We start from the raw sequence: 27206 nt of genomic DNA on the forward strand, positions 1-27206 counted from the left end.
TGGCTCCCCGGCTGATCTTGGCGCGAAAAAGGTTGCACACCACTGTTCGTCGGTCGTCTGCACTCTCAGTGAAAAACTGCCAGACCTTTGAGCACCTCGGCCTCTGCAGGGTGGCATGGCGCGAGGGGGCGCTTTGGAAAACAGTTGGTGGATTATTCGGTCTGGCCCTGCCTCTACCCCTGGCCACCGCACTGCCTCTTCCAACCTGCCCTGCTGCTGCACTTGCCTCTCCCTCTGAAGACCTGTCCTCAGTAGGCGTAGCAAACCAGGTGGGGTCAGTCACCTCATCGTCCTGCTGCTCTTCCCCCGAATCCTCTGTGCGCTCCTCCCTCGGACTTACTCCAATTACTACTACCTGAGTGATAAACAACTGTGTCTCATCGTCATCGTCCTTCTCACCCACTGAAAGCTCTTGAGACAGTTGCCGGAAGTCCCCAGCCTCATCCCCCGGACCCTGGGAACTTTCCAAAGGTTGGGCATTGGTCACGACAAACTCCCCCGGTGGGAGAGGAACCATTGCTGGCCATTCTGGGCAGGGGCCCGGGAACAGTTCCTGGGAGTCTGCCTGCTCCTCAGAATGTGTCATTGTAATGGAGTGAGGAGGCTGGGAGGAAGGAGGAGCAGCAGCCAGAGGATTCAGAGTTGCAGCAGTGGACGGCGCAGAATTCTGGGTGGTCGATAGATTGCTGGATGCACTTTCTGCCATCCACGACAGGACCTGCTCACACTGCTCATTTTTTAATAAAGGTCTACCGCGTGGACCCATTAATTGTGAGATGAATGTGGGGATGCCAGAAACGTGCCTCTCTCCTAATCCCGCAGCAGTCGGCTGCGATACACCTGGATCAGGAGCTCGGCCTGTGCCCACACCCTGACTTGGGCCTCCGCGTCCTCGCCCGCGTCCATGTCCTCTAGGCCTACCCCTACCCCTCAGCATGCTGTATTACCAGTAGTGCAGAAGCAGAACGCTGTAATTAAATGTGCCGCTTATTGGCCTGTGGTTGGAGGCTGACTTCCCTTACGGAACGCACAGCAGAGCCAGGAAACAATTTTGCGCACGCCTGTAGTGAGACGTAGGTGCGTATGACTGAGCTAGAGGAATTCACAGCGCAGAAGCAGTCAAGTGGCCAAAGGCCAGTAGTAGGCCTTAAGTATTTTGCTTCTATTTTTTTAAAATGCTGAGCTGATACAGCAGACAGATACTGTAGGCAGCGTATAATATTATGTATACTGTTTCCCTCTGGCAGGATGACGGCGGTGATGTAACAGAGACAGCAGACCCAGGAAACAATTTTGCGCAAGCCTGCTGTAATGCTTAGCTGCGTATTAATTAGGACTACTACCCCCAGCAGACAGATACTGTAGGCAGCGTATAATATTATGTATACTGTTTCCCTCTGACGGGATGACGGCAGTGATGTAACAGAGACAGCAGACCCAGGAAACAATTTTGCGCAAGCCTGCTGAAACGCTTAGCTGCGTATTAATTAGGACTACTACCACCAGCAGACAGATACTGTAGGCAGCGTATAATATTATGTATACTGTTTCCCTCTGGCGGGATGACGGCGGTGATGTAACAGAGACAGCAGACCCAGGAAACAATTTTGCGCAAGCCTGTTATAACGCTTAGCTGCGTATTAAATAGGACTACTACCCCCAGCAGACAGATACTGTAGGCAGCGTATAATATTATGTATACTGTTTCCCTCTGGCGGGATGACGGCGGTGATGTAACAGAGACAGCAGACCCAGGAAACAATTTTGCGCAAGCCTGCTGAAACGCTTAGCTGCGTATTAATTAGGACTACTACCCCCAGCAGACAGATACTGTAGGCAGCGTATAATATTATGTATACTGTTTCCCTCTGGCGGGATGACGGCGGTGATGTAACAGAGACAGCAGACCCAGGAAACAATTTTGCGCAAGCCTGCTGTAACGCTTAGCTGTGTATTAATTAGGACTACTACCCCCAGCAGACAGATACTGTAGGCAGCGTATAATATTATGTATACTGTTTCCCTCTGGCGGGATGACGGCGGTGATGTAACAGAGACAGCAGAGCCAGGAAACAATTTTGCGCAAGCCTGCTGTAACGCTTAGCTGCGTATTAATTAGGACTACTACCCCCAGCAGACAGATACTGTAGGCAGCGTATAGTATTATGTATACTGTTTCCCTATGGCGGGATGACGGCGGTGATGTAACAGAGACAGCAGACCCAGGAAACAATTTTGCGCAAGCCTGCTGTAACGCTTAGCTGCGTATTATTTAGGACTACTACCCCCAGCAGACACGCAGTAAACTGAAGACGGTCACAGGCAGCCCAAAAATAGTATTTTTCCCCAATTTTTTTGAAACAGCCCACTGTCTATATAGTCTGGATATCTCTTTCCCTGCCTTACCAGTACTGGCCCTATACTCTGTACAATGACTGCAGACTGAGGACGCAATGCTCTGCACGCCCGATATACAAAAAAAAATTGTGCAACACTGCTAAAAGCAGCCTCAACAGTACTGCACATGGTCAGATGTGGCCCTAAGAAGGACCGTTGGGGTTCTTGAAGCCTAAAATCACTCCTAACGCTCTCCCTATAGCAGCTCCGGCATCAGCAGCACTTTCCCTGATCTCTGTCAGAATGCATCTGTGGCGAGCCGCGGGAGGGGCCGATTTTTATACTCGGGTGACACCTGATCTCCCCAGCCACTCACTGCAGGGGGGTGGTATAGGGCTTGAATGTCGCAGGGGGAAGTTGTAATGCCTTCCCTGTCTTTCTATTGGCCAGAAAAGCGCGCTAACGTCTCAGAGATGAAAGTGAAAGTAACTCGAACATCGCGTGGTGCTCGCCTCTAGTAACGAGCATCTCGAACACGCTAATACTCGAACGAGTATCAAGCTCGGACGAGTATGTTCGCTCATCTCTAGTCATTGACCTCACAATTCATGCTGTGTTGCAGTTGATAGTAAGGCAGTCATGTTGTGCTTGCAGCTCTCCAGTAATGCAGTAGGTGGTTACCAATAAGGTCCCAAGCCTATCTTTATTCCTGGACATGAAATGTTCATGATCTGTGGCAGGGACCCGTCTGTGTGGATTCTGAGAAGCTAAAATTAAACAGCAAATTCTTACACTATAAATAGCTAAGAAAATAAGTGTCCTGAGACCCTATTACATTATTATGGGTGTGCAGAGCAGAGGTTTGTACCTTTGTGGCTTCTGCCCCTGGGAGAGCTGATGAGTTATAAAAGAAGGACGCGGTTACCCGTTAGTGTCAGTAATTTTATATCTGAGCTGGAATATTCACACATATTCCATTTTTCCACCCATTTCTGCTGTTTCATTGTGGCCATCCATTCTATTAATTTGAAGAATTTTAGAAGGAAGATGAAGAACCAAACAATGATCACCAGAGTTCTCCTCATGAGTTTATCAGACAATCAGAATACAATCTATGTCCTCTTCATTGTCTTCCTCCTCATCTACCTGATGACCTTCTTGACCAACTTTCTCATCATCCTTCTAGTTGTTACTTGCGCTCATCTTCATACACCCATGTACTTCTTTCTCGGGAACTTGGCATTCTTGGACATGTCCTACTCATCAGTCACTGCACCAAGGTTGCTCTTTGACCTGATCACTCAGGACTGGTTCATCTCCCTCCCTGACTGCATAGCGCAAATGTTCTTTGTGATCTATTTCGGAAGCTCTGAGGTTTTCCTGTTGTCCTCCATGTCCTATGACCGATATTTAGCCATTTGCCATCCTCTTCACTACTCTCAGGTCATGTCTTGGGACACATGCAGTCATTTGGTGTCTTTGGTTTGGTCTTCTGCTCTCCTCGCCCCCATCATTTACACCTTATGTTTAAGGAGGTTGACGTTTTGTGGTCCCAACTTCATCCACAATTTCTTTTGTGATCTTCCCCAGTTGTTCCAGATCTCTTGTACTAATACATCCATCAATGTTCTAGTCTTGCTAACTGTAGGGTGTGTTCAAGGCATCGTAGCCTCGGTTACTACATTTTACCCATATTTTAGAATTTTTATCACAGTGCACAAAATTCGCACCAGTGATGGAAAACATAAAGCTTTCTCCACCTGTACATCTCATCTGACTGTGGTTTTCATATTTTATACGGCAGTAACTTTTATCTATTTTGTCCCTAACACAAGTGATCTTTCTACATTGAACCAAGTACTCACTGTGATCTATGCACTAATAACCCCCTTACTCAACCCCTTAATCTACAGCCTGAGGAGCAAAGACCTGAAGGCCGCACTGCAGAAAGCTATACATATACACGTAATGATGCCAGACTACAGTAGAAGAGGATGCACATGACTCCTGCTCGGGATTCTTTATAGATTTATTGTGTAGACAACACAATCTTGTGGCAGCATTTATTAAATTCAAAACCAAGACCACGGGGTCCAACATGGAGTTTTGGGGTTTGCTTGCACCGTAAATAAATCTCAGTCACCTACTTGGAAGCACAAGTATGGGGGTCCCAGTTTAGGTGGGCATCATATCTCTTTCTCATACACAGTTGGGATTGGCACATGCCTCTCACTAAGAAATGTTTTTAAAATATTTTATTTGCTCTCTTTGTTTCTACACACATCCAAGTTACCAACAAAGAGAAGAACACCACTCTGAAGGAAGCTCTTGACCATCTGAATACTGTCCATCTTTCGTTTTTTCCATCCTCGCATTTCAAGATCCGTGACTTCTTTTAGTTTTCCATTGACATGGTCGAATGAGAGCTTATTGTTTTGCGGAACGTTTTGTACTTTTAATGGTACCATGTTTTGAAATCTAATGTGCTGAAAAAAAACTATATTTTTGATTGGGCTGAAATAGATAAAAAATGTGATTGCTCCATTGTGTTGGGCTTTTGTTTTTGCAGTATTTACATTGAGATAAAAATTCCTTTGACACCAAATTCATATAAGATTTTATGTTGTACTACTTTTAACAAATAGAAGGCTACATAATTTTTACAATTTTTTATTTTTATGCGGCGGAGTAGCATTCAAGATTCAGGACCTGTTTCACAGAATCCAAGATGATTGGGAGGCATGTTTACATGAGCAGGAAATGTGTTTCATACACAGGAAGGAGGCACAAGGCAAAGGCTGCAAAAATGTCTACTGTCCAGTTGAGGGTCAATGCTGTCATTATGTCATATTTAATTGGTTTGGGTGGATTTCCATGACCAAGACTCCCAAAGAAGCCCATGACCGCTCAAACTACCATATGTGTGTGTGTGTATGTGTATACAGTGGATATAAAAAATCTATACACCCCTGTTAATATGGCAGCTTTTTGTCATGTTGAGAAACCCAACAAAGAACCATCATTTCAGATTTATTTCTGCCTTTGATGTGACCAGTTATCTGTACAATTCCATTAAAGAACAAACTGAAGTCTTTCAGGATGGAAAAAAAAATTACAAAAATAAAATAATGTGGTCGCATAAGTCTGAACAGGAGAAGGGCACCAAAAAATCTCCAAGGAATCATATATACTATGGAGCACAGTGAAGATGGCCATTAAGAAGTGGTTTATATTTGGTACAACAGTGACCATACCAAGAACTGGACACCCATCAAAAATTGATGAAAAGACTAGAGAAAAATTGTTCCAGGAGGCTGTCAAGAGGCCTATAGCAACATTAAAAGAGCTGCAGGAGTTTCTGGCAAGTACTGGTTGTGTAGTTCATGTGACAACCATCTCTGGTATTCTTCATATGTCTGGGCTGTGGGGTAGGGTAGCAAGATGGAAGCCTTTTCTAACAAAGGAGAACATCCAAGCCCGCCTGTGTTCTGCCAAAACTTCCATCCAGTCTGCGGGAAGTCTGTGGGAGAATGTGTTATGTCTGATGAGACCAAGGGGGACTTTTTGGCCATAATTCCAAAAGGTATGTTTGTCACAAAGCCAATACTGTGCATCACTAGAAGACCCTCAGACCGCAGTGAAGATGGTGGGGGCAGCATTATGTGTGGGGCTGTTTATCTGCTGCTGGAACTGGGGCTTTAGTAAAGATGGAGGGAATTATGGACAGTTCCAAATATCAGTCTATTTTGGCATAAAATCTTCAGGCCTCTGCTGAAAAGATGAAGATGAAGAGGAATTTTACCTTCTATCACAACAACCCAAAGCAGACCTCTAAATAGCCAAAAGATCAAAATGGAATAGCCCAGCCAGAGCCCAGAACTGAATCTCATTGAAGATCTGTGGGTAGACCTGAAGAGGGCACTACACCAGATGCACTCGCATGCTGACAGATAGGCCGCCTGCACACGGGCGGAAATCCCGCGGCGGGATTTTCCGCTGGATTTCCGCCACTGAAAGCCTGCATAGGAGTGCATTACAATACGCACTCCTATGCAGACGGCCGCGGTTTGGCCGCGCGAAATGTCGCGCGGCAAACAAACCGCGGCATGTCCTATTTCTGTGCGGGGCTTGCAGAGCCTCGCACAGAAACGTCACTCACCCGGCCGCCGGCTCCGGTCTGCGCATGCGCCGGCTGCCCGGCAGCCGGCACATGAAAGAGCCGGGGCCGCCAAGCGCGGGTGAGTACGCGCTTGTCCCTGCAGGCGCTGGGGTCGGGTCCCGCGGCGAGAATTCTCGCCGCCGGATCCGACCCGCCCGTCTGCAGGCGGCCATATAGAGTGATTTTGCAACTAAGAGTGGGCAAAGATTTCCAAGTCAAGATGTGCCAGGTTGAAGACACCTACCCAAAAAGACTGAGTACTGTCATAAAGTCAAAGGGTACATCAACAAAATATTAGCTTTAAGGTGTGCATATTTTTGTAAATATATTATTTATTTTTTTTTTTTCCACCCTTGAAGATTTCTATGTTTTTCAATGGATTGTACAGATAGCCGATCACATTCAAGGTGGAAGTAAATCAGAAATTATTCATCTTTGTAGGATTTTTTAACATGACAAAAACCTGGCATTTTAATAGGGGTGCGTAGACATTTTATATCCACTGTATATACATATATACACACACAAATGTTTTTTGTGTTGTCAGGGGTTCGTTGCTTGGAGCTTATGTGACTTTTTGCTAGCTTTTTATTACATTTTTGTTAGAGACAATGACCAAAAAAAGGACAATTCTGGCATTGTGTGTTTTGTTTTTTTTTGATGACGCCCATCATGTGGGATTAATAATGTGTTATTGTGATAAATCAGACTTTTCTGGTCGTGGCGATACCTTTTAATATCTCAAAACTTTTATTTTCCTTTACTTTTTGCAATGATAAAAAAAACCTTTTTCACTTGTTTGTACTTTTATTTAGTTCCCTGAGGGAACTTGAATTTTCCAATTGTTTGATTGGTCATACAATATAATGTCCTGCATAGTTTTGCATTATAGCGCATTCTGACAAGTAGTCTTTAAGGGTCTTCACATGGGCCACAGCGATATCACCGTGAGCAAATCACAGCGGTATCACAGCTGTGTTTGAACGATTTAATGGCAATATTGCGGTTTTCTAGCATTACAAAGTTGTACTACTTTGTAGCACTGTCTTGCCAGGATTTTTGTGGGGTAGAGAGGGCTTGAAATATAAGCCCGAAAATAAGCCCTGACTGCATTAATAACAAAAATAGATTACCTAAAAGGCGCGGACCGCTCCGCTGCACATTTCCTCCTGAAACTCTGGCACTTGTTTGTAGTCTTCAGCGAGTGCTTCCTGGACAGGGGGTTCAATCATGTTCAATACAATGGCTGTGATTGGTTCATTGAGCGCTGCATTGATTGGCTGAGCCACAGTGCTCGAGAACCAATTAGAGTCAGCGCATCCTGAAGGTGGGATTTTGAACCCCTGACCAGGAAGTGCTGGCTGAAGACTACAAACAAGTGCCGAAACTTAAGGAGGACAAGTGCAGCAGAGTGGACAGCACCTGTTAAGTAAAGTATTGTTGCTTTTTTTATGCAGCTAGGGCTTATTTTAGGGCTCAAATAGTAGGACTTCCTACTGTAAAATTGCATCACACTGCACGAAAACTGCAATTACTTGTAATGCGATGCAACACAAAGAAAGGCTCAATGGGGAAACATGGACCACAAAAAAAAAATTGCAAATCGCGGCTGTATAGAGCATGTCGCAATTTTTTTTCTCGCAATATAGCAGCCTACAAAACATGGCTAATGTGAAGGAATCCCCTGGAAAGGATGGACTTCACATACATGCAATTTGTAGCACTAGAGGGGCTTTAGAAGGCTCTGGCAACCGAATAGCACCTCACAATCCCATTGCGCAAGGAACATATGGAACCCTTGAACAACTATCAGAATTGACAGCAACATTTAAAAGGTTAACAGCCCCGATCAGTGTCCATGCTGATCACTCCTGTAGTGGGCGGGTGTAAGCTGTCAAAGAAAGCTGGAAACTGCTGTGTATAAAGCGGGATCGGCTCCATACAAACCCTGCGCCTCTGGGACGTAAATGTACACCCTGGGTTGTAGAGTCGTTAAGTAGCCTCAAAGGCTTGCATATATAATGTTTTTGTTTAGCCAATAAAGGTGTCACCTCCATAATATGTTGTCTTTTTTGGGCTCTTTTCAACTGAAGAACCCCCATCCATCAGCTGATCATCGGGCCTACTATCCAGTGCAGCAGGCCAGATGTCGCCATCAACAGAGAGGGGAAGAAGAAGGACCGTTGGCTTCAGTGATTTCAATGGGAGTGCTGCACTGCCATTTCACTTCCTGTTACTGACTTTCTGTCTTGGTCAAGAAGTAGAATTGTGGCACAGCGCTCTGATTGATTTCAGTGGAAGTAAAGCCAATGCCACCACTTCTTTCCCTGCCCTCTGATGATGAAAATGAGCGTCCTGAGACCCTATTATATACTTATGGATGTGCAGAGCAGAGGTTTGGGGCTTCTGTGCCTCTGAGAACTGTTGAATTATAAAATAAAGGACACTGTATAGTGTTAGTATCAGCAATTTTATATCCAAGCTGAGATATTCACCAATTGTAGTCATATATTTCCCCAAATTTTCCTGATGTTTCATTATTGCCATCAATTTTATTAATTTGAAGAATTTGGGTTAGAAGATAAAGAACCAAACAATGATCACGAGTTATCCTACCACCGGCGTAACTATAGGGGATGCGGTTGCACCCGTGCCCAGGAGTCCATGACCTCTTCTCCATATAGGGACCCCAGTACTATAATTAAAGCATTATAGATGGGGCCCTGTTGGAGGATTTGCATTGGGGCCCAGGAGCTTCAAGTTACGCCTCTGCGTTAAGGGGTTTAAAGAAGTCGTGGAGGCCCCAAGATAAATGTTTGCACCGCGGCTCATGAGCGTTTAGCTACGCCCCTGTTGGTAGCAACAAAACTATTAGGACAGTGGATGGGAATGGTGAAGTACTGTGGATGCATTTTGAGTGACTAACCACCACAAGAATCCATGAAGACTCCACCTCACAATTCCTTGTGTGTTGCACTTGACAATAAGGCAGCCATATTGTGCTTGCAGCTCTCCAGTACAGCTGAGTCAATTTATACATCCGGCCTTGCAAAAGGTTATGTAGTTCTAATTTTTTTTAGATGTTGTTAGGACCTAAGCCAATAGGAAGAATCCAAGAGTATAGCTTTAAAAGACCTGTGCAAACTACGTAATACTCCAAAAACAGCGGAATTTTTGCAATTTTTTTCACTTTTTGCTCAATATCTCCTAAAGCATGCATCTGACAGAAAAAGTCAGATGCATACACTAAAGTAGATTAAATCTGCTAAATCTAGCTCAGAGCATCCAGTACTTTCCGAGACACAGCTCTTCAAAAATTGGGCATTTGTTCCAAAAAGTGAAACATTTTCGTTTTAGTCATGTATCTTGTCAAATATAGTAAAAAATACTGCGCCAACAAGGACAGTTATAGTTAATGAATTTGAAATACATTTATTTCACTTCAATTTGAGCTTCGATGGGCACCCATATGGCCAATGGTTTTCTCAAAAATGGCATATACCAAAAACCTGAAAGACTTGATTTTGGGAAAAATCAATCAAAACAGTTCACGTAGTAAAGTATTTCAAGAAAGAAGGGGTAAAATAGATAATGAATATTTACATGTAAAAAATCAATATATCTTTTATAATTTAATCTGTTTTGACGTCCCTAGCTTTGAGAAATCTTCCTCTTGAGCAGGTGAAGGCTTCTAACGTCGTTTGTAAACATAGGGTATTCTTCCTCATTGTTGGAATCCTCAAATTGAAGAGACGGCATGTTTTGGCATAATTTGCCACCACAAAATTTACAAAGGCCTGAGCATTTAGGTCCAGCTTTGCGGCAGCTGAAAATGCCGCTGCAGCTTTTGTTGCATTTACAGGAAAATCATGCGCAGTAGAAGCTCAGGAGCGGGATGCATGGTGATGGGGGTAAACATCTGATAATCAAGCTTCCACCCCCATTCTGTAGGACTTTTGTTAGCCCCCAACAACTTTTGAACTTGATGGTAAGTTCTGTAGGCATGGTGACTTGCTGAATCTTCTGTTGGGGCAAACGAGTAAGCCTAATCTTGGTGTTGGCTGCAAATAAAACAAACAACTGGTAGTGGAGACCATTCAAAATCCGCACCAGCGATGGAAAGCATAAAGCTTTCTCCTCTTGTACATCTCATTTGACTGGGGTTTTTATATTTTATGCTTCAGTAATTTTTACCTATTTTGTTCCTAACACAAGTAATCTTCTTACACTGAACCAAGGGGTCACTGTGATCTATGCACTAATCACCCCCTTACTTGACCCCTTAATCTACAGCCTGAGGAGCAAAGACCTGAAGGCCGCACTATACATAAACACGGGATGATGCCAGACTATAGTAGAAGAGGATGCACATGACTCCTGCTCGGAATTCTTTATAGATTTATTGTGTAGACAACACAATCTTGTAGCAGCATTTATTAGATTCAGAACCAAGACCATGGGGTACAACATGGAGTTTTGGGGTTTGCTTGCACCGTAAAAAAATCTCAGTGACCTACTTGGAGGCACAAGTATGGAGGTCCCAGTTTAAGTGAGCATCATCTCTCTTTCTCATACTTGGGATTGACACATGCCTCTCACTAAGAAATGTTTTAAAAATATTTTATTTTCTCTTTGTTTCTAGACACATCAAAGTTACCAACAAAGAGAAGAACACTGCTCTGAAGGAAGCTCTTGACCCTTGGAAGACTGTCCATCTTTCATTTTTCCGTTTTCATTTTTTCCATCCTCACCTTTCAAGATCCAAAACTTTTTCTATTGTTCCATTGACGTGGCTGAATGAGAGCTTACTGTTTTGCAGAACGATTTGTACTTTTAGGCCTCTTTCACACGGGTAAACGCAATATCACAGTCATATCGCAGTTGTGTACTGTGTAGAGATGAGCGAACACCAAAATGTTCGGGTGTTCGTTATTCGGAACGAACTTCCCGTGATGCTCGAGGGTTCGTTTCGAACAACGAACCCCATTGAAGTCAATGGGCGACCAGAACATTTTTGTATTTCGCCGATGCTCGCTAAGGTTTTCATGTGTGAAAATCTGGGCAATTCAGGAAAGTGATGGGAATGACACAGTGACGGATAGGGCAGGCGAGGGGCTACGTGTTGGGCTGCATCTCAAGTTCACAGGTCCCACTATTAAGCCACAATACCGGCAAGAGTGGGCCCCCCCCCTCCCAACAACTTTTACTTCTGAAAAGCCCTCATTAGCATGGCATACCTTTGCTAAGCACCACACTACCTCCAACAAAGCACAATCACTGCCTGCATGACACTCCACTGACACTTCTCCTGGGTTACATGCTGCCCAACCGCCCCCCCTCCCCCCCCACAGCGCACACCAAAGTGTCCCTGGGCAGCCTTCAGCTGCCCTCATGCCACACCATGCTCATGTCTATTTAGAATTGCGTCTGCCATGACGAGGGACCGCAGGCACACACTGCAGAGGTTGGCACGGCTAGGCAGCGACCCTCTTTAAAAGTGGCGGAGCGATAGCCCACAATGCTGTACAGAAGCAATGAGAAATAGAATCCTGTGCCACCGCCATCAGGAGCTGCACACGTGGGCATAGCAATGGGGAACCTATGTGCCACACACTATTCATTCTGTCAAGGTGTCTGCATGCCCCAGTCAGACCGGGCTTTTTAATTCATAGACACAGGCAGGTACAACTCCCTATTGTGAAGTCCCTGTCGACCCACAGCATGGGTGGCTCCCTGGAACCCACCGGCGGCACACAGAAATATCCCATTGCATTGCCCAACACAGCTGAGGTAGTAATGTCGTGCTTAATGCAGGTGGGCTTCGGCCCGCACTGCATGCCCCAGTCTGACTGGGGTTCTTTATAAGTGTACAGATGTAGTAAAAACTCCGTGTGCACCTACAGCATGGGTGGGTGCCAGGAAGCCACCGGCGGTACATAGAAATATCCCATTGCATTGCCCAACACAGCTGAGGTAGTAATGTTGTGCTTAACCCTTTCCAATCCAATTTGTATATGGTTTTCCTAGGGGGCTTACTCTTTTTCTGCTGTTATACAACGGCGCTATATGCTGGCTAAAGCCAGTACTGCATGAGCTGACACGTAGGATAGGCTCCGACAGCAGAGAGGCTGGCAATATACAGTAAGAGAACCCCGACGGACGTCTACCAACAACGGAGCTGTACAGCCTTAAACCCTAATGTCTTCACAGGTCACACAGTGGACTGGAAAGGGTTAATGCAGGTGGGTTTCGGCCCACACTGCATGCCCCAGTCAGACTGGGGTTCTTTACAAGTGGACACATGTAGGTTAAACTCCCTGTGGACCCACTGCCTGGGTGGGTGCCAGGAAGCCACCGGCGGTACATAGAAATATCCCATTGCATTGCCCAACACAGCTGAGGTAGTAATGTCGTGCGTAATACAGGTGGGCTTCGGCCCACACTGCATGCCCCAGTCAGACGGGTTCTTTAGAAGTGTACAGATGTATTAAAAACTCAGTGTGCACCTACAGCATGGGTGGCTCCCTGGAACCCACCGGCGGTACATAAAAATATCCCATTGCATTGCCCAACACAGCTGAGGTAACGTCAGCTGTAATGCAGGTGGCCTAAAAATTAATTTGATTACACTGTAGGCGAGGGCCCACAAAAATTGCTGTATCAACAGTACTAATGTACATCCCAAAAATTGGCCATGGCCAGCCAAGAGGGCAGGTGAAACCCATTAATCGCTTTGGTTAATGTGGCTTAAGTGGTAACTAGGCCTGGAGGCAGCCCAGTGTAACGAAAAATTGGTTCAAGTTAAAGTTCCAATGCTTTTAAGCGCATTGAAACTTATAAAAATTGTTCTGAAAAATTATTTGAGTGAGCCTTGTGGCCCTAAGAAAAATTGCCCGTTCAGCGTGATTACGTGAGGTTTCAGGAGGAGGAGCAGGAGGAGGAGGAGGAGGAATATTAGACACAGATTGATGAAGCAGAAATGTCCCCGTTTTGGATGGTGAGAGAGAACGTAGCTTCCATCCGCGGGTGCAGCCTACGTATTGCTTACGTATCGCTGCTGTCCGCTGGTGGAGAACAGAAGTCTGGGGAAATCCAGCCTTTGTTCATCTTGATGAGTGTTAGCCTGTCGGCACTGTCGGTTGACAAGCGGCTACGCTTATCTGTGATGATTCCCCCAGCCGCACTAAACACCCTCTCCGACAACACGCTAGCCGCAGGACAAGCAAGCACCTCCAGGGCATACAGCGCTAGTTCAGGCCACATGTCCAGCTTCGACACCCAGTAGTTGTAGGGGGCAGAGGCGTCACCAAGGATGGTCGTGCGATCCGCTACGTACTCCCTCACCATCCTTTTACAGTGCTCCCGCCGACTCAGCCGTGACTGGGGAGCGGTGACACAGTCTTGGTGGGGAGCCATAAAGCTGGCCAGGCCCTTAAAGACTGTTGCACTGCCTGGGATGTACATGCTGCTCGATCTACGCACATCCCCTGCTACCTTGCCCTCGGTACTGCACCTTCTGCCACTAGCGCTGTCGGCTGGGAATTTTACCATCAACTTGTCCGCAAGGGTCCTGTGGTATAGCAACACTCTCGAACCCCTTTCCTCTTCGGGAATCAGAGTGGGCAGGTTCTCCTTATACCGTGGATCGAGCAGTGTGTACACCCAGTAATCCGTAGTGGCCAGAATGCGTGCAACGCGAGGGTCACGAGAAAGGCATCCTAACATGAAGTCAGCCATGTGTGCCAGGGTACCTGTACGCAACACATGGCTGTCTTCACTAGGAAGATCACTTTCAGGATCCTCCTCCTCCTCCTCCTCAGGCCATACACGCTGAAAGGATGACAGGCAATCAGCCGGTGTACCGTCAGCAGCGGCCCAAGCTGTCTCTTCCCCCTCCTCCTCATCCTCCTCATGCTCCTCCTCCTCCTCCTGTGTGGGACTTGCGGAAATGTGCGCAGAGCCGGCGCGCCTTTACGAGCAGGTCTGACAAGCGTGGGTAGCTTTTCAGAAACCGCTGAACCACCAAATTAAAGACGTGGGCCAGGCATGGCACGTGCGTGAGGCTGCCAAGCTGCAGAGCCGCCACCAGGTTACGCCCGTTGTCACACACGACCATGCCCGGTTGGAGGCTCAGCGGCGCAAGCCAGCGGTCGGTCTGCTCTGTCAGACCCTGCAGCAGTTCGTGGGCCGTGTGCCTCTTATCGCCTAAGCTGAGTAGTTTCAGCACGGCCTGCTGACGCTTGCCCACCGCTGTGCTGCCACACCGCGCGACACCGACTGCTGGCGACATGCTGCTGCTAACACATCTTGATTGCGAGACAGAGGAGGAGGAGGAGGAGGAGGGTGCTTTAGTGGAGGAAGCATACACCTCCGCAGATACCAGCACCGAGCTGGGGCCCGCAATTCTGGGGGTGGGTAGGACGTGAGCGGTCCCAGGCTCTGACTCTGTCCCAGCCTCCACTAAATTCACCCAATGTGCCGTCAGGGAGATGTAGTGGCCCTGCCCGCCTGTGCTTGTCCACGTGTCCGTAGTTAAGTGGACCGTGGCAGTAACCGCGTTGGTGAGGGCGCGCACAATGTTGCGGGAGACGTGGTCGTGCAGGGCTGGGACGGCACATCGGGAAAAGTAGTGGCGACTGGGAACTGAGTAGCGCAGGGCCGCCGTCTCCATGATACTTTTGAAGGACTCAGTTTCCACAACCCTATACGGCAGCATCTCAAGGCTGATGAATTTTGCTATGCGGACGGTTAACGTTTGAGCGTGCGGGTGCGTGGCGGCGTACTTGCGCTTGCGCTCGAACACTTGCGCAAGCGACGGCTGAACGGTGCGCTGAACTACACTGCTGGATGGGGCCGAGGACAGCGGAGATGAGGGTGTGGGTGCAGGCCATGAGGCGGTAGTGCCTGTGTCCTGAGAGGGGGGTTGCATCTCAGTGGCAGGTTGGGGCACAGGGGGAGAGGCAGGGGTGCAAACCGGAGGCGGTGAACGGCCTTCGTCCCACCTTGTGGGGTGCTTGGCCATCATATGTCTGCGCATGGTGGTGGTGGTGAGGCTGTTGGTGTTGGCTCCCCGGCTGAGCTTTGCGCAACAAAGGTTGCACACCACTGTTCGTCGGTCGTCAGGCGTCTCTGTGAAAAACTGCCAGACCTTAGAGCACCTCGGCCTCTGCAGGGTGGCATGGCGCGAGGGGGCGCTTTGGGAAACACTTGGTGGATTATTCGGTCTGGCCCTGCCTCTACCCCTGGCCCTGGCCACCGCACTGCCTCTTGCAACCTGCCCTGCTGATGCCCTTGACTCCCCCTCTGAAGACCTGTCCTCCTGAGTAAGCGTTGCACACCAGGTGGGGTCAGTCACCTCATCGTCCTGCTGCTCTTCCTCCGAATCCTCTGTGCGCTGCTCCCTTGGACTTACTGCCCTTACTACTACCTCACTGCAAGACAACTGTGTCTGATCGTCATCGTCCTCCTCACCCACAGAAAGTTGTTGAGACAGTTGGCGGAAGTCCCCAGCCTCTTCCCTCGGACCCCGGGAACTTTCGAATGGTTGGGCATCAGTGACGATAAACTCCTCTGGTGGGAGAGGAACCGCTGCTGCCCAATCTAAGCAGGGGCCCGAGAACAGTTCCTGGGAGTGTTCCCGCTCCTGAGCAGGTGTCATTGTAGTGGAGTGAGGAGGCTGGGAGGAAGGAGGAGCAGCAGACAGAGGATTCGGATTTGCAGCAGTGGACGGCGCAGAACTGCGTGTTGACGATAGGTTGCTCGAAGCACTTTCTGCCATCCAGGACAGGACCTGCTCACACTGCTCATTTTCTAATAACCGTCTCCCGCGTGGACCCATTAATTGGGCGATGAATGTGGGGACGCCAGAAACGTGCCTCTCTCCTAATCGCGCAGCAGTCGGCTGCGACACACCGGGATCAGGAGCTCGGCCTGTGCCCACACCCTGACTTGGCCCTCCGCGTCCTCGGCCGCGTCCACGTCCTCTAGGCCTACCCCTACCCCTCACCATGCTGTATTACCAGTGATTTGATTTCACAGGCAGGAAATAAATTGGCGCAAGACTGCAGGCCAAATATAATTTTTTCCCTTTTTGGAAAACGAAAGGCCCCACTGCCTCTAGTGAATGAATAATCTAAGTTTAATAACTGTGCTGTGTCCCTGCTAATGTGTCACAGAACGTGAGGGTAGCAGAGTTATTATAACTCTGGCAGAGCAGGTATTTTTTTTCCCAATTAAGGAAAGCAAATGGCGAAGCCAGCAGTAAAGCGTAGCTGGGTGCGTATGATTTAGCAATGTTTTTCACGCAGCTCACACGTCTCCACAGGCGTAAGGACGGACAGAGGCTGGACAAATAGATTTGTTTTCACTTGTTTTTCCACCAAAAGGCAGCACTGCGTATATTCAATGAACATGAGAAGTTTAATAACTGTGCTGTGTCCCTGCTAATGTGTCACAGAACGTGAGGGTAGCAGAGTTATTATAACTCTGGCAGAGCAGGTATTTTTTTTCCCAATTAAGGAAAGCAAATGGCGAAGCCAGCAGTAAAGCGTAGCTGGGTGCGTATGATTTAGCAATGTTTTTCACGCAGCTCACACGTGTCCACCGCCCGTAAGGACGGACAGAGGCTGGACAAATAGATTTGTTTTCACTTGTTTTTCCACCAAAAGGCAGCACTGCGTATATTCAATGAACATGAGAAGTTTAATAACTGTGCTGTGTCCCTGCTAATGTGTCACAGAACGTGAGGGTAGCAGAGTTATTATAACTCTGGCAGAGCAGGTATTTTTTTTCCCAATTAAGGAAAGCAAATGGCGAAGCCAGCAGTAAAGCGTAGCTGGGTGCGTATGATTTAGCAATGTTTTTCACGCAGCTCACACGTGTCCACCGCCCGTAAGGACGGACAGAGGCTGGACAAATAGATTTGTTTTCACTTGTTTTTCCACCAAAAGGCAGCACTGCGTATATTCAATGAACATGAGAAGTTTAATAACTGTGCTGTGTCCCTGCTAATGTGTCACAGAACGTGAGGGTAGCAGAGTTATTATAACTCTGGCAGAGCAGGTATTTTTTTTCCCAATTAAGGAAAGCAAATGGCGAAGCCAGCAGTAAAGCGTAGCTGGGTGCGTATGATTTAGCAATGTTTTTCACGCAGCTCACACGTGTCCACCGCCCGTAAGGACGGACAGAGGCTGGACAAATAGATTTGTTTTCACTTGTTTTTCCACCAAAAGGCAGCACTGCGTATATTCAATGAACATGAGAAGTTTAATAACTGTGCTGTGTCCCTGCTAATGTGTCACAGAACGTGAGGGTAGCAGAGTTATTATAACTCTGGCAGAGCAGGTATTTTTTTTCCCAATTAAGGAAAGCAAATGGCGAAGCCAGCAGTAAAGCGTAGCTGGGTGCGTATGATTTAGCAATGTTTTTCACGCAGCTCACACGTGTCCACCGCTCGTAAGGACGGACAGAGGCTGGACAAATAGATTTGTTTTCACTTGTTTTTCCACCAAAAGGCAGCACTGCGTATATTCAATGAACATGAGAAGTTTAATAACTGTGCTGTGTCCCTGCTAATGTGTCACAGAACGTGAGGGTAGCAGAGTTATTATAACTCTGGCAGAGCAGGTATTTTTTTTCCCAATTAAGGAAAGCAAATGGCGAAGCCAGCAGTAAAGCGTAGCTGGGTGCGTATGATTTAGCAATGTTTTTCACGCAGCTCACACGTGTCCACCGCTCGTAAGGACGGACAGAGGCTGGACAAATAGATTTGTTTTCACTTGTTTTTCCACCAAAAGGCAGCACTGCGTATATTCTATGAATAATAACTGTGTTGTGGCCCTGCCTATACAATTCTTTCTCTGCAGTATCAATGGAGGGTGGAATGCTCTGCAGAGGCGATTTTGAGAAGCCCAAAAAAAATGCAGCACAGCTAACAGCAGCCTGGACAGTACTGCACACGGATAAATATGGCCCTAGAAAGGACCGTTGAGGTTCTTGAAGGCTACACTCACTCCTAACACTCTCCCTGCCTATGCAGCACTTCTGTCCCTAATGCCAGGTGCAACGGTCTACAGAGCCGATTTTGAGAAAAAAAAAATGCCACTGCTAACAGCAGCCAACACACAGCTATCAGTGGCCCTAATAAGGACCTTTGGGGGGTCTTGAAGCCTACACTAACTACCAATTCTTTCCCTACAGCAGCTCCGGTATAAACAGCACTGTCCCTCATCTAACTCACACCGCATCTGAGGCGAGCCGCGGGAGGGGCCGACTTTTATATTAGGCGAACACCTGATCTCGCCAGCCACTCACAGCAGGGGGGTGGTATAGGGCTTAAACGTTGCAGGGGGAAGTTGTAATGCCTTCCCTGTCTTTCAATTGGCCAGAAAAGCGCGCTAACGTCTCAGGGAAGGAAGTGAAAGTAACCAGAACACCGCATGGTGTTCGTTACGAATAACGAACATCCCGAACACCCTAATATTCGCACGAATATCAAGCTCGGACGAACGCGTTCGCTCATCTCTAGTACTGTGCGATATCACTGCCTTTACTTACAGCGATATCACGATTTTGTGTCGCTACAAGCCCGTGCTGTTTTGCCGGGATTGGCTGAGCTGCAGCGCTCGAGAACCAATCAGGGACAGCGCTTCCTGGAGGCAGGATTTTTGAACCTCCAAACCAGAAAGCACTGGCTGAAGACTACAGACAAGTGCCAGAGGAGAAGTGTGGCAGAGCTGACAGCGTCTGTTAGGTAATGTATTGCTTCTTTGTTTTTTTTTTCATGCCGATCGGGTTTATTTTAGGGCTCAAACAGTAGGATTTCCTACTGTAAAAATTGCGTTGCACCACACAAAAACCTTGTTTTTGTGCGATGCGTTGCAACACAAAGGAAGGCTCCACAGGGAAAAATCTGCTACAAAATATTACAAACCATGGCTTTATAAACATGCAACAATTTTGCATTCTCACAATGCAGCAGCTTACACATTATAGCTAATGTGAAGGAACCCATTGGAAAGCATGGGCTTTGCATCCATGCGATTTGTAGCATGTGTGTGAAGGATAAATGATACAGGATTCACAGGATAAATGATACTCAGTGTGGAGAAGCACTACCAACCCTTTGTTTCAGAATATGAATCTGGCACATGGTCAATCTGTCCTCATTCCGTTCTGCTGTCTGACAGGATGGGGTGGAGTTTAGCACTGCTGTGCACTGGGGCTACTCGTCAGCTGGAAGCCACTGTGGCAGTGATGGTGAAACTTTTAGAGACCAAGTGCCCAAACTGCAACCCAAAACCCACTTATTTATCCCAAAGTGCCAACACATCGGGGGGGGGGGGGGGGGGCTTATAATGACGTATGATTTTTACCTCCGTCATTCTTAAAATGACAAGGCTGATTCAAAATAGACCAGGTGAAGATTTTGACTGCTTTTGGACACGGAAATGCTATGGATTTTGCCACGAAAATTTCAGCTGAAAACATTCTGCAGCATTTCTGCCACATGTAAACATATCCCAGCAGTGATAGTGCCCCCCCCACCCCCCCGAGCGGCTTCAGCGTTAATAGTGACACCCCCCCCCCAGAGCAGCCCCAGCATTAATAGTGACCCCCCCAGAGCGCCCCAAGCGGTAATAGTGACCCTTAAGAGCGGATTCAATGGTATTAGTGACCCCCCAGAGTGGCCCCAGTGGTAATAGTGAACCCCCAGAGTGGCCCCAGTAGTAATAGTGAAATCCCACAGCAGCCCCAGTAATAATAGTGACACCCCACAGTGGCCCCCAGTAGTAATAGTGACATCCCACAGCGGCCCCAGTAGTAATAGTGACATCCCACAGCGGCCCCAGTAGTAATACTGACATCCCACAGCAACTCCCAGTAGTAATATGTAAATCCCAGAGCGGCCCCAGTAGTAATAGTGACAACCCAAAGGGGCCCCCAGTAGCAATAGTGACATCTCACAGTGGCTCCCAGTAGTAATAGTGACATCCCACAGCAGCCCCAATAGTAATAGTGACATCCCACAGCGGCCCCTAGTAGTAATAGTGACATCCTACATTGGCCCCAGTGGTAGTTGTGACACCCTAACAGCGGTTTCAGCGGTATTAGTGACCCCCTAGAGTGGCCCCAGCAGTAATAGTGACCCCCCCCCCCAAGAATGGCCCCAGCTGTAATAGTGACATCCCCCACAGTGGCCCCAGCAGTAATAGTGACCCCCACAGAGCAGCCCCAGCAGTAATAGTGACATCCCACAGCAGCCCCCAGTACTAATAGTGACACACCACAGCAGTCCCCAGTAGTAATACAGACATCTTAAAGTGGCCCCCATTAGTAATAGTGATATCCCACAGTGGCCCTAGTAGTAATAGTGACATCCTTCAGCAGCCCCAGTAGTAATAGTAACATCCAACAGCGGCCCTAGTAGTAATAGTGACATCCTACAGTGGCCCCAGTAGTAATACTGACATTCCACAGTGGTTCCCAGTAGTAATATGTAAATCCCACAGCGGCCCCCAGTAGTAATAATGACATCCCAAAGCGGCCCGCAGTAGTAATAGTGACATCCCACAGCAGCCCCAGTAGTAATAGTGACATTCCACAGCGGCTCCCAGTAGTAATAGTGACCTTCCACAGCAGCCCCAATAATAGTGACATCACACAGTGGCCCACAGTGGTAATAGTGACATCCCACAGTAGCCCCAGCGGTAGTTGTGACTCCCTAACAGCGGCTTCAGCGGTATTAGTGACCCCATAGAGTGGCCCCAGCAGTAATAGTGACCCCCCCCCCCCCGAGGCAGCCCCAGCAGTAATATTGACCCCCCCCCCCCCATTGTGGCCCTCAGTAGTAATAGTAACACGCCACAGCAGTCCCCAGTAGTAATAGTGACATCCCACAGAGGCCCCCTGTAGTAATAGTGACATCCCACAGCGGCCCCCCAGTAGTAATAGTGATATCCCACAGCGGCCCCACTAGTAATAGTGACATCCCACAGCGGCTTCCAGTAGTAATAGTAACAACTAACAGCAGCCCCAGTAGTAATAGTGACATCCCACAGCGGTCCACAGTAGTAATAGTGACACCGCAGTAATAGTGAACCCCATAATGGCCCCAGCAGTAATAGGGACATCCTAAAGCGCCCCCAGTATCAATAGTGACATCCAACAGCGACCCCAGTAGTAATAGTGACATCCCACAGTGGCCCCAGTAGTAATAGTGACATCCCACAGCGGCTCCCAGTAGTAATAGTGACATCCCACAGCGGCCGCCAGTAGTAATAGTGACATCCCACAGTGACCCCAGCGGTAGTTGTGACACCCTAAGAGCAGTTTCAGCGGTATTAGTGACCCCCTAGAGTGGCCCCAGCAATAATAGTGAACCCCCAGAGCAGCCCAAGCAGTAATAGTGACACAACACAGTGTCCCTCAGTAGTAATAGTGACACACCACAGCAGTCCCCAGTACGAGTAGTGACATCCCACAGCGACCCCCAGTAGTAATTTTGACATCCCACAGTCGCCCCAGTAGTAATAGTGACATCCCACAGCGGCCCCCATTAGTAATAGTGACATCCCACAGCAGCCCCCATTAGTAATAGTCACATCCCACAGTGGCCCCAGTAGTAATAGTGGCATCCCACAGCGGCCCCCATTAATAATAGTGACATCCCACAGCGGCCCCCATTAATAATAGTGACCCCCCACAGCGGCCCCCAATAGTAATAGTCACATCCCACAGCAGCCCCCAGTACTAATAGTCACACCTCACATCGTCCCCTAGTACTAATAGTGACATTCCACTGTGGCCCCAGTAGTAATAGTGATATCCCACAGCGGTCACCAGTAGTAAAAGTGAAATTCCACAGCGACCCCAGTAGTAATAGTGACATCCCATCCCACAGCGGCCCCAGTAGTAATAGTGACACCCCACAGCGGCCCCTAGTAGTAATAGTGACACTCCACAGTGGCTCCAGTAGTAATAGTGACATCCCACAGCCGCCTCCATTAGTAATAGTGACATCCCACCGCGGCCCCAGTAGTAATAGTGACCCCCCACAGTGTCTCCCAGGCACTAATGCTGAAGTTGGTGCTCTGCTTTCTCTCCACACATGTGTAGCCTGTATGATTCACCCCCTAGAAACTGCCTAATGTAAAGCTGTTAAACGTATTTTCACCGAGGGCCACATCAGCCTAATGGTTGCCTTTCTGCTGGGAACGTAGGGCATGTCCTATATTTTCTTGACCGTACAAATGTCAAGATATCCCCGCAGTGAAAAAGTAACTGCTGAACTTCTATTGAGATTAATGGTTTCGTTTTATCCCGTTGGATTATCACAGCCGTATAAGGCGACAAAAACACGCTCATGTGTTTAAGCCCCTAAGGTGAATAGGATTGCATAAATATGCAGGGATACGAATGATACGTGCGAAATCACTGTGTATTTACACATGAATGCAGGCGAAATCTATGGGACCTTATTTCTTTTTGCGCACATGAAAAACACAGTGAATGCGTGGGAAAAAAACCCACAAGTAGATCCCAATAAGCTATGGATACGCAGTTTCAGTCTGAAAATGCAGCATATTTTACGATTAAAGCTGTGTGAATGAGCCCTAAATGTAACTACTCCTTACATGGCTGTGGCGCTGTAGTGGCCCAGAACACTATCCTGGTCTCCTCCAGAAATGTCATACATGTTTGTCTCATGTAGATGCACTGTGTAAAGCTTGTCTTGTCATATCCAGTGTGTGTGTTGCATTAATTCTAATAAAATCTTTGCCTGCATGTAAATGTATCTGTCTTGTGGTGTGAGTGAGGGTATAAATAGGAGTGACTGAGAGCGGGAAAGGAGTTCCATCTTCAGAGAATCCAACTCGTGCTAGTTCCTGACCTATCACAGAGCCACATGGAAGCACCTTCAGCTTCCATGTAGGTGAAGATGGAGGAGAAGGACAGATGTACCATAGCGACTGGAGTCTGGATGTAAGTGGAGTGAGTCCCAAAAACCCATAACAGAGAGCATTTATAGGTAATTCTGTACAGAGAAATTCATAATAAAGGTACTAATCTCAAACCAGAAGCTATTTCTGCGCAGCCATCCAAAGTTAGCATCACGCTACAAGTCACACCCATGCGTTTCCCGTGCAGGGTGTCAGAACTAATCCGTTAAGTAAATAATAGCTGCCAGAGTGTTTGTGGAGTGACCCCTACCCCCTGTCCTCCTCCAGAGTGCTCCCAATCCAGGAGCGGTATCGCACAGATAATGTTGACTGTGGGATCGGTGTCATCCTGTGTATCCTCCCTGATCACTAAGCTCTGTTCTGCTTTTTCTGTAAAGAATTGTACCTGCATTACTGTGAATAAATGTTTGCCAAAGTTTATCAAGTGAAGTTATAGCGGGCCTAGTCTGTGCTCTCCCTCCTATCTAGATCTGTTTGATCTGCCCTCCCTGAAGACTTGGATGCTTTCCTTCCTTTCCCCACTCTCTATTGCTATCTCTAACACTGAGAGAAGGGATGGGTACAACAGAAAGGTGCCCAGAACAGCACTTGGTCCAATTTATTTCAGATTCCACAGGACATTCAGCTAGGTGAGGGAGATAAAGAGACTCTTTAGCAGGTAAGGGTGTTAATTACACTCTGCAGCAGCAAAACAGCAGGAAGTATTTATTTTTACTGTTATTACTGGGGCCACTAATGGGGGCACTATTACTGCTAGGAACACTGATGGGATAATTATTACTACTGGGGCCACTATTGGGATCACTACTACTACTGAGGCCATTATGGTAGTCACTATTTCTACTGGCATCACTATTAGGGCCACTGTTGGGATCAATATTACTACTGGGGCCACTATAGGGGTCACTATTACTACTGGGGCTACTACGGGGTCACTATTACTACTGGTGTGACTATGGGGGTCACTAAAACTACTGGGGCCACAGTGAGAGTCACTATTACTACTGGAGGTATTATGGGGCACTATTACTATTACTGGCACAACTAAGGAGGTCACTACTACTATTTGGACCACTATAGGGGTCACTATTACTACTATGGGCCACTAATGGGGGCCATTATTACTACTGGGGCCACTATGGGTGTCACTATTACTACTGGCACTACTATGGGGGTCTCTATTACTACTTGGGCCACTAATGGGGTCACTATTACTACTGGGGCCACTAATGGAGTCACTGTTCTACTGAGGCCACTAACTGGGGCACTGTTACTGCTCTTTCCACTATGGGGATCACTATTACTACTGGGGCCACTATGGAGGTCACTAATTCTATGAGGGGATCACTGAGGGACACTATGACAAGGAGGTAACTGAAAGGCACTATTATGGGATAGACGGGGTCTAGCTTTGTGTAAAAGGGCATGGCCTGTCATAAAAATTTGACTGTGGCACTCTATGTACCCCACTGCAGTTGTCTCTCTTTTTGTTGTTTAAAATTCGGTTGGTATGATATATATATAATGTATACAGAGCTGTGAACATTGTCCTCTGGTGGACTTTCACTATCAGAGTGTCAATACCTCTGTAATATTTATGCGCTGTGTCCATTAGTGGAATAATAACCTGCGATTCCCGTAAGCGGCTTTCTGTAATGGTTTTGGAAAGAGTTCAGTGAGAGGCCGGACAATGAGTGAGGGGGTCACTGAGCAGCACTGGGTCTCATATAAGACTATTCCAGACTGGTCCAGCAGGGGGCACTGCAGGACAGATTTCACATTTATAGTTTATGCTTCTCCCATATAACTCATCCTGGAGACTGAAAAAATCATAAAGCTATAATCACTGACATGTATGACTATTACACCTGAAGCCCGCAGCACATATGCAGAACACATTCATTTCCACCACTCCTTGGGCCAACTGAGCTTACCATCTAATTTCTCTCCCTCACTTAAATTACATATGAATCCGATGAACATTCTTGGTAGTTGTCCTTGTAACCGCAGAGATGATCTGTACTGTACCTCTCTACTGTCAAATCCTGAAAAAGAGGGAAAATATTAAGCCACATCTCTGCCACCTCTACCCAATCCTCTCTGTGCCTTCACAAAGTAGTGTCCCATGCAGTAATGTAACCCCTTTGTCCCCAACACAGTAAAAGTGCCCCTTTGTGCCCCACACACTTTCACAGTGTCCTCTTTGTGTGACACAAAATATTAGTGCCTCCTCACAGTAATGATGCCTCCTTAGTGCCCTACACAATATGGTACCCCAGTAATAAGATGCCCCTGTAGTGCCTCCTCACAGCAGTGACACCCCCCACATAGTAAATATTCCTACTTAGTTCACCTCAAACAGTAAAAGTTCTCCTAGTACTGCCCACTTACAGTACAATGCCTCACATACATTAAAGGTGCCCCATTAATCCCGCGCACAGAAAATGTGGCCACAGTGATGCCCCCACACATTATTATGCCGTCCATAAAGTATGGTGCCCCCAGTGATGCTCCCTACACAGTATGATGCCCTTAGTGATGTGCTTAACAGAGTATGGTGCCCAGAGTGATGTCCTTTAGACAGTATGATTCCCCTGGTTATGCTCTCCAAACATTATGGTACCAACAGTAATGCTCTGCACACAGTATAGTGCCCCTAGGGATGTCCTCCACAGAGAATGGTGCCCCCAATGATTCCCTCCATACAGTATGATGCCCCTAGTAATGTCCCCCACACAGTATGATGACCCTAGTAATGCCCTCCTCTCTTTATAATGCCACCCACAAAGTATGACGCCCCTAGCCATGCTCTCCATAGAGTATGGTACCAACAGTGATGCTCTGCACACAGTATTATGCCCCCGGTGATGCCATCTGTACAGTATGGTGCGCCCAGTAATGCCCTCCATACAGTATGATGCCTCTAATGATGTCCTCCACAGAGTATGGCGACCTCAGTGATGCCATCCACACACTAAGGTTCCCCCTTAATGCCCCCACACATAACAATTTTAACTAGTGATGTCTCCACACACAGAATGATCCCTACATAGTACCTCCAAACAGAAAATTTGCCCCCATTGATACCCACCACAAAGTATGATGCCTCCACACAGAAAAGGGGCCCCTAAGGAGGTCCCCTCACACAGAAAATCTACCATCAATGATGCCCCCTTTAGTGCCAGTGACAGTGGGATAGCCCCCAAAATCTAGGACTGCCCCCCACAATCTGGGACTGTTTAGATTTGTAGAGATCTTCCCAATTGTTAGCTAAATGGACTGCAGTGTGAAGCTGGCATTACAGCTTGGGCTACATGGTGACACGGTGATAGTGGCATTGCCAGAACTCCCAATTTCAATGTTTCCTCATAAGGAAAAAAAGTGCATTTACTTATGGTGATCAAAAGAATTCTAATCACAGCAGAATTGTTTCCAACTTTTCTCCCCATAGGAACACATTGAGGACATGTGCAGGTCATCATATCCCTGTGGTTTTACCGTGACTCGCAGGGGACCGCTGTTGTTATGAAGCCTTAAAGGTTAATCCTGTTTCAGCAAGCTCAGACTCCATAGTGACATGAAATTGCATTAAAATTGCAATTGCGACACAACATCAGTTGTTCCCCAGAGAGAAAAAGACTTTCTAATATACTTCTTGTATCAACTACTTGTGGTTTTCAAAAGCTCTGCTTGCTGTCAGTAAGTGGGGATCTTCATTGTTTCATTCATTTAGAGACTTAAGATTTAAA

At 47.3% G+C, this 27206-nt stretch overlaps 1 protein-coding gene across 1 annotated transcript; it reads left to right on the plus strand.

Annotated features, from left to right (window-relative positions):
- Positions 1-3384: 3384 nt before the first annotated feature.
- On the plus strand, positions 3385-4341 carry LOC136620268 (olfactory receptor 1J1-like). The gene has a single exon (XM_066594970.1). The coding sequence runs from the start codon at positions 3385-3387 to the stop codon at positions 4339-4341; it is 957 nt and encodes a 318-aa protein (XP_066451067.1).
- Positions 4342-27206: the final 22865 nt, after the last annotated feature.

The sequence above is a fragment of the Eleutherodactylus coqui genome, chromosome 3 (assembly GCF_035609145.1).
Source record: "Eleutherodactylus coqui strain aEleCoq1 chromosome 3, aEleCoq1.hap1, whole genome shotgun sequence".
Lineage (NCBI taxonomy): Eukaryota > Metazoa > Chordata > Amphibia > Anura > Eleutherodactylidae > Eleutherodactylus > Eleutherodactylus coqui.